The 12968-nt window shown below is 45.2% G+C and overlaps 1 protein-coding gene across 7 annotated transcripts in view; it reads left to right on the plus strand.

Annotated features, from left to right (window-relative positions):
• The window catches only part of cd99l2 (CD99 molecule-like 2), a 169571-nt gene that overhangs the window by 115462 nt on the left and 41141 nt on the right, over positions 1 to 12968 (plus strand). For all 7 annotated transcript variants that reach the window (XM_059651349.1, XM_059651348.1, XM_048544488.2 and 4 more), the window contains exon 4: positions 11243 to 11335. In XM_059651349.1, coding sequence (XP_059507332.1) covers positions 11243 to 11335 — 93 coding nt within the window. The remainder of the gene's footprint in view (positions 1 to 11242; positions 11336 to 12968) is intronic.

Genomic DNA, 12968 nt, shown 5'->3' on the forward strand with positions numbered 1-12968 from the left:
TCTCAAGTCAATACCTATTTGGAACATAATATCATTCATTCAATAGAAACTGACCAGTGTAGCTAGAATGTGCTCTTGAGAAGTGTTGAAATCACTTCAACCTGCAGCAACAAAAAGCATCATTTCAAGGAGAATGAATTCTTCTGAGATTTGGATTCAGTGGGCTGTCTTACCTCGAGCGTCGGTGCCTTCCATTTCTGCTTGCAGCAGCAGCGCGAGTGGGAGCTTCGACCAGGGGCCTGTCGGGAAGCCGGTGAGTCACTGCTTTAAAAACTTACCTCATGAATAGGCGGAGCGTACGCTGAGCAGGAGCGGACACCGGACTGCTGAGTAAGTGAGGTAATATATTTGTGAGGAGCAGAGCAGTAGTCACTGGGGACTCTGTAGGTAGGGGGACAGATAGGAGGTTCTGTGGGGACGAGAGAGACTCATGGTTGGTGTGTTGCCTCCCAGGTGCCAGGGTGCGTGATGTCTCTGATCGTGTTTTTGGGATCCTTAAGGGGGAGGGAGAGCTGCCCCAACTCGTGGTCCACATAGGTACCAACGAAATAGGTTAGGAAGAGAGATGCGGATTTAAGGCAGAAATTCAGGGAGCTCAGGTGGAAGCTTAGAGCGAGAACGAGCAGAGTTGTTGTCTCTGGTTTGTTGCCCGTGCCACGTGCTAGTGAGGCGAGGAATAGGGAGAGAGAGGAGTTGAACACATGGCTACAGGGGTGGTGCAGGAGGAAGGGTTTTGGATTCTTGGATAATTGGGGCTCGTTCTGGGGTAGGTGGGACCTCCACAAGCAAGATGGTCTTCACCTGAACCAGAGGGGTACTGATATCCTGGGAGGGAAATTTGCTAAGGCTATTCGGGTGGGTTTAAACTAATTCAGCAGGGGGATGGGAACCAAAATTGTAGTTCGAGTATAGAGAAGGTTGAGAGTAGGAAGGTCCAAAATAAAGTTTCAGGGACGCAAGATGGCACCGGCAAGCAAGAAGTTGGTTTGAAGGGTGTCTACTTCAATGCCAGGAGCGTCCGGAATAAGGTTGGTGAACTTGCAGCATGGGTTGGTACCTGGGACTTCGATGTTGTGGCCATTTCGGAGACATGGATAGAGCAGGGACAGGAATGGTTGTTGCAGGTTCCGGGATTTAGATGTTTCAGTAAGAACAGAGAAGATGGTAAAAGGGGCGGAGGTGTGGCATTGTTGGTCAAGGACAGTATTACAGTTGCAGAAAGGATGTCTGGGGACTCGTCAACTGAGGTAGTATGGGCGGAGGTTAGAAACAGGAAAGGAGAGGTCACCCTGTTGGGAGTTTTCTATAGGCGTCCGAATAGTTCCAGAGATGTAGAGGAAAGGATAGCGAAGATGATTCTTGATAGCAGTGAGAGAGACAGGGTAGTTGTCATGGGGGACTTCAACTTTCCAAATATTGACTGGGAACACTATAGTTCGAGTACTATAGATGCGTCAGTTTTTGTCCAGTGTGTGCAGGAGGGCTTCCTGACACAGTATGTGTATAGACCAACAAGGGGCGAAGCCACATTAGATTTGGTACTGGGTAATGAGCCTGGCCAGGTGTTAGATTTGGAAGTAGGTGAGCACTTTGGTGATAGCGATCACAATTCTGTTATGTTTACTTTAGTGATGGAAAGGGATAGGTGTATACCACTGGGCAAGAGTTATAGCTGGGGGAAAGGCAATTATGATGAGATTAGGCAAGATTTAGGGAACATAGAATGGGGAAGGAAACTGCAGGGGATGGGCACATTAGAAATGTGGAGCTAATTCAAGGAAAAGCTCCTGTATGTCCTAGATAAGTATGTACCTGTCAGGCAGGGAGGAAGCTGTAGAGCGCGGGAGCCGTGGTTTACGAAGGAAGTGGAAACTCTGGTCAAGAGGAAGAAGAAGACTTATGTTAGGATGAGATGTGAAGGCTCAGTTGGGGCACTTGAGGGCTACAAGGTAGAGAGAGATAGCTAGAGAGAGAGCTCAGAAGAGCCAGGAGGAGACATGAGACGTTGTTGGCGGATAGGATCAGGGTAAACCCTCAGGCTTTCTATAGATATTTAAGGAATAAAAAAATGACAAGAGTAAGATTAGGCCCAATCAAGGATAGTAGTGGTAAGTTGTGTGTGGAGTCAGATGAGATAGGGGATGCACTAAATGAATATTTTTCGACAGTATTCACTCTAGAAATGGCAATGTTGTCGAGGAGAATACTGAGATACAGGCTACTAGACTAGGTGGGATTGAGGTTCGCAAGGAAGAGGTATTAGAAATCCTACAGAGTGTGAAGATAGATAAGTCCCTTGGGCTGGATGGGATTTATCCTCGGATCCTCTGGGAAGCCAGGGAGGAGATTGCCGAGCCTTTGGCTTTGATCTTTAACTCGTCATCGTCTACAGGAATAGTGCCAGACGACTGGAGGATAGCAAGTGTGGTTCCCCTGTTCAAGAAGGGGAGTAGAGACAGCCCTGGTAATTATAGACCAGTGAGCCTTACCTCAGTTGTTGGGAAAGTGTTGGAAAAGGTTATAAGGGATAGGATTTATCATCATCTAGAAAAGAATAAATTGATTAGGGATAGTCAGCATGGTTTTGTGAAGGGAAGGTCGTGCCTCACAAACCTTATTGAGTTCTTTGAGAAAGTGACCAAACAGGTCGATGAGAGTAAACCGGTTGATGTGGTGTATATGGATTTCAGCAAGGCGTTCGATAAGGTTCCCCACAGTAGGCTATTGTACAAAATGCGGAGAAATGGGATTGTGGGAGATATAGCAGTTTGGATCAGAAATTGGCTTGCTGAAGGAAGACAGAGGGTGGTAGTTGATGGGAAATGTTCATCCTGGAGACCAGTTACTAGTGGTGTACCGCAAGGGTCGGTGTTGGGTCCTCTGCTGTTTGTCATTTTTATAAATGACCTGGATAAGGGCGTAGAAGGATGGGTTAGTAAATTTGCAGACAACACTAAGGTCGGTGGAGTTTTGGATAGTGACGAAGGATGTTGTAGGTTACAGAGAGATATAGATAAGCTGCAGAGCTGGGCTGAGAGGTGGCAAATGGAGTTTAATGCAGACAAGTGTGAGGTGATGCACTTTGGTAGGAGTAACCGGAAGGCAAAGTACCGGGCTAATGGTAAGATTCTTAGCAGTGTAGATGAGCAGAGATATCTTGGTGTCCATGTACACAGATCCTTGAAAGTTGCCACTCAGGTTGACAGGGCTGTTAAGAAGGCATACAGTGTTTTAGCTTTTATTAATAGAGGGATCGAATTCCGGAACCAAGAGGTTATGGTGAATCTGTACAAAACTCTGGTGCGGCCGCACTTGGAGTATTGTGTACGGTTCTGGTCACCGCATTATAAGAAGGATGTGGAAGCTTTGGAAAGGGTGCAGAGGAGATTTACTAGATGTTGCCTGGCATGGAGGGAAGGTCTTACGAGGAAAGGCTAAGGGACTTGAGGCTGTTTTCATTAGAGAGAAGGTTGAGAGGTGACTTAATTGACACATATAAAATAATCAGAGGGTTAGATATAGTGGATAGGGAGAGCCTTTTTCCTAGGATGGTGACAGCGAGCACGAGGGCGCATAGCTTTAAATTGAGGGGTGAAAGATATAGGACAGATGTCAGAGATAGTTTCTTTACTCAGAGAGTAGTAAGGGAATGGAACACTTTGCCTGCGATGGTCGTGGATTCGCCAACTTTAAGTACATTTAAGTCGTCATTGGACAAGCATATGGACGTACATGGAATAGTGTAGGTTAGATGGGCTTGAGATCGGTATGACAGGTCGGCACAACATCGAGGGCCGAAGGGCCTGTACTAGGCTGTAATGTTCTATGTCCTATGTTAAAGTTTAAGAATTGGCAGCAAATGACAAACTCCTGCGGCTGGCAAACTTAACAGTAACGTATAGGTGACAGCTTCACAATTAAACAATAACTTCATCTGGTGCTAAGTGGATCTAAGGTAACGAAAGACCTTTGTGTCTCTTAAATCATCATTTTGGCATTCTGCAGTGACCTCTATTGGCAGAATTGACATGTTGCTACTAGTGGAGGAAAAATTATTTTTCCTTCTCTGTCCATCAGTCTTAATTCAACTTAAGAGCTGAACAGCTGGAGGAAATGGAACTGCAGTGTTAGAGTGATACAGCATGGAAACAGGCCCTTCAGCCCAAACTGGTCCATGGTGCCCATTCAGTCCCAATTGCCCACATTTGGTCCCAATCCCGCTAAACCCATCCCATCCCTGTATCTAGCCAAATGTTGTTTTAAATATTGCTATTGTACCTGCCTCCACCACTTTCTCTGGCAGCCCCTTCCATCTATGCACCACTCTCTGCGTGCAGAAGTAGCCCCTCAGGTCCTTCTGAAATCTTTCCCCTCTCACCTTAAACCTGTGCCTTCTAGTTTTCAATTCCCCGTCCCCGGGAAAAAGACTATATGCATTCGTCCTATCCATGCCTCTCCGTGCTTTTATACTCCTCACTAAGCTCACCCCTCACTCTCCAAGGAATAAAGTCCTATCCTGGCCAACCTCTCCCTATAACTCAGGCCTACTAGTCCTGGCAACATCCTTGTAAATCTTTGCACACTTTCCAGTTTAACTGTGTCTTTCCTATAACAGAGTGACTAAAACTGTACACAATACTCCAAGTACAGCCTCACCAACAACATATACAGCTGTAACATAACGCCCCAACTCCGATACTCAATCCCTCGAACAATGAAGGCCAGCGTGCTAAACGCCTTCTTCATTACCCTGTCCACCTGTGACACCACTTTCAACAAACTATGTACTTGTACTCCTGGGTCCCTCTGTTCCAAGACACTCCTCAGCGCCTCACCAGTTACTGTATACGTCCTACCTTGGTTTGACTCTCCAAAGTGCAACACCTCACACTTATCTGTATTTGCCAATCGTCAGCCCACTTCCCCGTCTGATCCAGATCCCTCTGTAACTTTTAATAACTTGCTTTTCTATCAACAATACCTCCTAATTTTGTATCATCTGCAAACTTACTGATCATGCCTTGTACATTCACATCCACATCATTTCTGTCAATAACCAGTAACAAAGGTCCCAGCACCGACCCCTGTGGCACACCAGTAGTCACAGGCCTCCAGTCCAAGAAACAACCTTCAACCGTCACGGTCTGCTTCCTACCATCGAGCCAGTTTTGTATCCAGTCAGCTGGCTCTCCCTGGATCCCATGCGACCTAACCTTCATGACTAGCCTGCCATGTGGGACCTTGTCAAAGGCCTTACTAAAGTCCATACAAACAACATCCACTGCCCTACCCTCATCCATCCCCTTGGTTACCTCTTTGAAAAACTCTGAAAGATTTGTTGGATATGACTTCCGCACACAAATCCATGCTGACTATCCCTAAGCAGACCTTGACTATCCAAATGTTGGTTGATCCTGTCCATCAGTATGCTCTCCAATAACTTGCCTACCACTGATGTCAGGCTCACTGGCCAGGAGTTCCCTGAATTGTCTTTGCTCATTTTCTTAAACGATGGAACAACTTTAGCCACGCTCCAGTCTTCTGAAATTTCACCACCGGCTAAAGATGAAGCAAAAGTCTCTGCAAGGGCCTCTGTAATTTCTTCCTGAGCCTCCCACTATGTCTGACGACAGACTTGATCAGGTCCAGGGGATTTATCCACCTTAATGTGCTTTAAGGCCACAAACACCTCCTCTCTGGTAATGTGTATGCGGTCCAAAACATCCCCACTTGTTTCCATTATTTTCTTAGCATCCATGTTCCTTCCTTAGTAAAAAGAGGAGAAATATTCTTTTCAAAAAAACCTCTCATCAACTGTGACTCCACACAGAGACGGCCACGCTGATCTTTAAGGGGACCTATTCTCTCCCCAGCCATCCTTTTATTCTTAATATAGATACAGAACCTCTTGGGATTATCTTTAACTTTATCTGCAGATCCATCTCATACCCACTTTTCGCTCTTGTGATTTATGGTCATCTCAGGATTCATTTGAGCCCAATGTATGCCCACCCTTTTTCCTGACCAGATCCTCAGTATCCCTCATCAGCCAGAGATTTCTAAACCTGCCAGCTTTTCCCTTCACCCTAACAAAGACACACTGTCTCTGGACTCTTGATGTCACACTTTTAAAAGCCTCCCATTTACCAGTCATTCCTTTTGCTTCAAACAGACTCACCAAATTGACCTCTGATAGATCCTGCCTCATGGCCCCAAAATTGGCCCTGGTCCAGTTTAGCACCTTAACCTGTGGACCTGTCCTATCTTTTTCCATTACTTGCTAAAACTAAGAGAGTTATAGGCACTGAACCCAAAGTACTCTCTGACTGGCACTTCAGTGACTTGCCCGACCTCGTTTTCTAAGAGGAGGTCCAGTGTTGCACCTTCCCGAGTAAGGCCCTCTACGCATTAATTTACGAAATTTTCTTGGACATTTTGGACAAATTCCACCCCACCTGGGCCTTTTATATGCTGGGTGGCCCAGTCAATACAGGGGAAAATAAAATCTCCAACCAATATTATTCTATTATCCCTGCAGGTACCTGCAGTCTCTCTACACATCTGCTCCTCTAGTACCCAGAGGGTATTTGGGGCTCCGTAATATCATCCCGACAGAATGACCATGCTCTTCTCGTTTCTAAGCTGTAACAATATGGCCTCATTTGATGACCCTTTAAGAACATCCTCTCTAAGTACTGTTGTCATGTCCTCCCTTATCAAAAAAGGGCAATTCCCCCTCCTTGCTTACTTGTACTTCTGTCACACCTGTAGCTTCTGTGCTTAATTTTATTCTCTATTACATTATTTTTTCAAATTGTAAATCTGTCCCTATTATGATCAAACTGAAAGCAAAAACTAAAACCCAGGTTCTGTGTGAGCCTGACTCCACCCACTCATGCTTCTTATGTCTAAATGTTTAGGCAAACCCAAAGCTAATTATGCCAATTTCGACAGAGCTGACACTTTGGCACCAGGTTTGACAACGACCCCACTTTAAGAGGAACAGGACAGAACAAATCCCTCAAAAAGACACATATTTTCACGGTGGTGTCAACCGCAAGACCCGGTCCTCCAGTATCCCAGCGTGCACTGAGCCTGGGGCCCTCTGGTATCCAAGCATACACCCTGAGTTGACCACCCTCAGATGAAGGTGGCCATTCGGCCCATTGTCGATTCCCTCACCACCTGTGGAAATTTCTTTCTATTTTACCCCTTTATTGACACTCTTTCTATCCCAACTGCCCTCTTCAATGCCTCAATTGAGCCTGACCCCCACCCCCCATTCCAGGCACTGCATTCCAAACCCTAAGGAGAGAGATTTCCACAATTACTCCATTCCTTTTGTTTGCTAATCTATCTATGTGGGAGAATCTTGGCTAAGATAATAAAATGTGAGGCTGGATGAACACAGCAGGCCCAGCAGCATTTCAGGAGCACAAAAGCTGACGTATTCGTGTCAACTGCAAACTCTAAACCAGATACAGTTGCCTACTGTCTACTTTTTGACCAGGTTTGAACAGAACATCTACAAGTGCCTAAAGTCTGTCTCTCCTATGCATTAACTGCTCCTTAGAATCTTAGCTTTTGTGGTAATTGCCAATCCTGATGAGAACATTGAGTTTTATTTATTTATCCTGTTCATTTTTTTACTGTTTTTGATTTTGTCACTTACTGAAATACAGTCAAAAGCTTTGTTTACGAGCAATACAGGTAGATCACAGCAAGGAAAGGATGTACAGATCAAAAAGACTTGGAGGCAAACAGCTTACATTATCTGAGGCTACAGTCCAATCATCAGTTTGATTACAGCCGGAAAAATGCTGTTCCTGAACCTGCTGGTGCGTGTGTTCAAGCTTCTGTATCTTCCGCCTGATGGAAGAGGTTGCAGGAGAGCATTACCAGGGTGCGATGGGTCTTTGATGATGTTGGGAGCCTTTCCGCGGCAGCGAGTCATATATAAGTGGCGTCCATGGATGGAAGATTGGCTTCTGTGATGGTCTAGGCTTGTCACACGGCCTTCTGTAGCTTCTTACGGTCCTGGGCAGAGCAGTTGCCGTACCAGGCCGTTATAAACCCGGACAGTGTGCTTTCAATGGTACATCTGTAGAAGTTGGTGAGGGACATTGTGGACATACCAAATTTTCTGAGCTGCCTGAGGAAAAGGAGGGCTTGTTGTGCCTTCTTGACTGTCGCATCTACGTGGGAAGTCCAAGACAGGTTGTCAGTTACCGTCACTCCAAGGAACTTGGTGCTTAAAGTTTTGGCAAAGATCCATAGCTCAGGTTTTGGCTGAGGTTGTTGACTTGCTCACCGAGGTTGGCTTGTTTTTGTTCAGACATATTGTGACCATGCTAGGTGACACCATCAGTGGAGCCTCCCAATGATGTGATGTTACTCTACTCCGTTTGAAATTTATATTGTCTGATCCGTTATGGTGAGCACTGTCATTCCTGGTTTTGATCTGTGTAGGTTTATATATGGGTTCCAATTCTATTTGTTTGATTGCATTATGGATGGAGAATTAGCCTCTAGGAATTCCTGTGCGTGTCTGTTTGGCTTAGACTACTATGGTTACCTTGTCCCAGTTAAATTGAAGGCCTTCATTGTCTGAGTGTACCTATATTAAGGAGAGTTCATCATGCTGTTTTGCTGCTAGTTGATGTTCATGTATTCTGATGGCTAGCTTCCTTTCTTGCTATCCAATGTAATGTTTGTGGCAGTCATTGTATGATGTTTTGTACACCATGTTCCTTCTGCATGTTGTGGGAATGGAGTCTTTAATCCATGTAAGTGTTTGTCGTAGACTGGCTGTCGGCCTGTGGGCCACCATGGTTCCTAGTGGTCTTAGGAGTCTTGTTGTCAGTTCTGATATGTTCTTGATGTCGGGCAGTGTGGCCAGTGTGTTAACACATACTGTGTCCTCTTCTTATCTGTATTGTAGGCATCTGTGGATGAAGTTTCAGGGATATCCGTTTAAAGCAAGAACCTTGTATAAGTGTCCTTCTTCGTTCCCATGTAGTTCTGGAGTGTGGGCTTCACTCTCTCCATTTCAGTTCCATTGATGTAGATGGGATCACATTCTCCTCCTTTCTTTCTGAAGTCGATGATCAGTTCTTTAGTTTTGCGACATTGAGAGACAGATTGTTTTCATTGCACCACACCACCAAGCCCTCTGTCTCCCTTCTGTAGTTTGACTCATCATTGTTAGGTTTCCAACCTACGACAGCGGCGTCAGCAGTGAACTTATAGATGGCATTTGTTCGGAATTTGGCAACACAGTCAGAGATATACAGTGAGTATAGTGGGGGGCTGAGGACACATCCTTGAGGGGGCGGGGGGCGTTTCTGCAGTGTTGAGTGTTATTGCATCTTGTTTTCAGTTACTTTTATCTGCTAACTCTGTGTCTGAGGAAACAAATGACATGTTATTTTAGCACCTTTTACGACATCAATACATCTCAAAGTTCTTCATAGAAAATGTAGATCTTTTATGTTTTTACAAATGCAATCGATGTTGTAATGTAAGAATGATAATTTGATTTTGGACACAAACTTCCCTGCTTCTTTTATTATTTTGCAATAGTGGCCCTATTGTAAAAAGGTAAAATCCTCACCAGACCAGACATTAAAGGGAGAAGAGATTACTGGTGGTAGTTTAACCCAAGGGTCACCGTACCTCAGGCAAAGAGAGAGGGTCTTTATGGTAATCTCTGCTACTCTGGGAATTGAACCTATGCTGTTGGCATCACTCTACGCTGCAAATCTGCCATTCAGCCTGTTGAGCTAACCGACCCTAGGTTTTTGTTCTGCGATATGGATTTGAATCCCTCCATAGCCCACGGACAAACTTGGTTTCAATGAAAATCTGGAATAAAAACCTAACCTTATGGTGACCATGTAGCCACTGCCGACTAGTCATTAATACACATCATAATGCAATTAAGGATGAGAATTAAATGCTAGCCTAGTCAGAGACACGGTCATCCAATGGACGAGTTTTTTAAAAACATGGTCAGTGAATGAGGCCTTGATTTAACTCCATGTCTGATTGTACTGCACTCCATCAATAGAAGCTTGTCACATTCCACTAAAGGCTTGGGTGACAAGACAGCATTTAATCAAGTCGGAAAGTGGTGGTTGGGACCCAGTTCCTCTCCTCACAGACCACCCCTCACCACCAACCTAAGCAGGCAGTTCAGAGTTATTACTACACACCTCTGAAGCAGGTAGGGCTTGAACTCCGGCCTCCTGGCTCAGAGGTAGGAACACTATACAGTGCAACAAGATGCCTTTCCTTTGACATGATTAAATCCCTGCTGTCAATTGAAGCACTTAAGTGGGCAATTAATGACCACTTAAGAGCCTCATCTTGCTACTGCTGCTGGGAGTGACCATACCTCTGAGCCAGGAGGCCCTGGTTCAAGTGCCACCTGCTCGAGAGGTGTGTAACAACATCTGCTGTTGCTGCAGTTAACCCAGCCGTGGACAGAGGAGTCCCATACAGGGAAGACGGCCATCAAATCTGGGTCATTTTTGCCCTTGAATGCCTGAGGTTTCCTGATTCAATTGCTGCCTGATTGAAGAACCCAGTTCCAGGAAGTGTGTGCTGCGAAGAGCCACAGCCCTGGCCCTGCTGCTGAAAGTGATCCCCGACCCCCATACCTGCGATCACCCCCACTACCCATTACTCACCTCTGGCCTGCAGTCATCAGAAGTCACCTCCCTGATGCCTTCATTGAGGCAAAGCACCAACTTTCTGCAGGGCAGTGTATAGTATAATGGGAGTGTCACATCCATTTTGTGGCTCAGGTGGGCCAGCTGCCCCACGTCAGACCAAATCCAGCTTCAAATCCCAGGTCAAAAAGTACAAGCGAAAACAAGGCTTTGTTTTAATGTGAACCTGTCCACCAGGTTGACCCAAGTCCAATCAGAACCAATAAAATGAGCTACTTACAAGGTGCCTGTGGCTAACCTCGAAAATGATTCCTCCATTGTTATTTATAAAACTCAAGAAAACACCATTCCACAGAAAGTTAGCACCAAACGGAAGGGCAGGCCCAGTTCACAATTTCCGCTGGGATCTAATTCACGTTTACTCGTGAATCTCACTGCCTTTATTTTTCTTTGAATATCTCGGTTTTATCTTAAAGCTGAACATTGCTTCAAAAGCTGTTGGTTTCTTGTAGGTGTCAGTGAGGAATGATTCTCGTCTTATAGAAGTGCCTTTCTCTTTGTTCCTATAGGTGATTTTAATTTATGGGATTTGATTCAAACGACTCCAGCTCCTCGTAAACCCACAAAGTCTCCCAAAAAACCACCGAAGAAGGGAGACACTGGTAAGTCTTCTCCCCCACAATTACTGGACTTTTAGGTTGTAAAACGGTGAGACGTGACAGCCTTGATACAGAGTTGTGGATCTTATTTACAGAAGACCATATCAATAGTTGCAATTTTTGTTGATTACACAGGGTTGTTTGTTTAATCAGCGCCTCTTCCATACGTGCAGCTCCTCTCGTTAAGACCTCCTGGATAAGTGTGAGATAGCAGGGGGAAGCAAGAATAGGAGAACCTTGGAAAGTAATGAAGATTCAGGGGACCTTGATGTGCATATCCGCAGATCCCTGAAGTTGGTAGGAGAGGTAGATAAGAAGGTCTATGAGATGCTTGCCTTTATTGTCAGAAGCATAGAACACAAGAGCAGGGAGGTTATGCTGAAACTGTGCGTAATGTTAGCTTTGCAACAACTGGAGTACTGTGTGGGGTACTGGGCATATATTACAGGAAGGATGTAATTACACTAGAGAGGGTGCTGAGGGAACTTAGCCAGGATGCTGCCTGAGCTGGAGGAACTGAGCTACAAGGAAAGATTGGATGTTGGTTTGCTTGGAGCAGCAATGGTTGAGAGGGGACCTGATAGATGTTTATGAGGCACATAGATAGGATATACAGGAAGATACTTTTCCATGAGAAAAATAGCCAGTATCCAGGGCATAGTTTTAGGGAACGAGGTAGAAAGCAAAGATGGAAGCTGAGGAAAACATTTTTTCACTCATAGGGTGTTGGAAGTCTGGAATTCACTGCCTGAAAGCTTGGTTGAGATATACAGCTCGAGTCATACATCGCAGAAACAGATCCTTCAGTCCAACTCATCCATGCCAACTTGATACTCTAAATTAACCTCATCCTGTTTGCCAGCATTTGGCCCATATCCCTATAACTCCTTCCTATTCATGTACCCATCCAGACGTCTTTTAAATGTTGTAATTGTACCAGCCTCCACCACTTCTTCTGACAGATCATTCCATACACACACCACCCTCTGTGTAAAAGAGGTTTCCTGTCAGGTCCTTCTTAAATCTTTCCCATCTCGCTTTAAACTTGTGCCCTGTAGTTTTGGACTTGCCCTCCCCAGGGAAAAGACCTTGTCTATTCACCCTATCCATACCCCTCATGATTTTATAAATCTTTATAAGGCCACCCCTCAGTCTCCAATGCTGCAGAGCGAAAAACTATAGCTATTCAGCCTCTCCCTATATCTCAAACCCTCCAATCCCAGCAAAATCGTGGTAAACCTTTTCTGCACCCTCTCAGGTTTAACAACATCCTTCCTTTCGAAGGGTGACCAGAATTATGCACAGTATTCTAAAAGTGGCCTCACCAATGTTGTGTACAGCTGCAACATGGCATCCCAAGTCCTATATACAGTGCGCTGCCTAATGAAGGTAAGCGTGCCAAGCACCACCTTCACCACCCTGTCTACCTGTGACTTCACTTTCGAGGAACTATGCACCTGCACCTCTAGGTCTCTTTGTTTGGCCACATTCCCCAGAGCCCTACCATTAAGTGTACAAGGTCTGCTCTGATTTGCCTTTCCAAAATGCGACATCTCATATTTGTCTAAATTAAACTCCATCTGCCATTCCTCAGCCCATTGACCCATCTGATCAAGGTCGTGTTATACTCTGACAT

The sequence above is a fragment of the Stegostoma tigrinum genome, chromosome 15, assembly GCF_030684315.1.
Source record: "Stegostoma tigrinum isolate sSteTig4 chromosome 15, sSteTig4.hap1, whole genome shotgun sequence".
NCBI classification, from domain to species: Eukaryota; Metazoa; Chordata; class Chondrichthyes; order Orectolobiformes; family Stegostomatidae; genus Stegostoma; species Stegostoma tigrinum.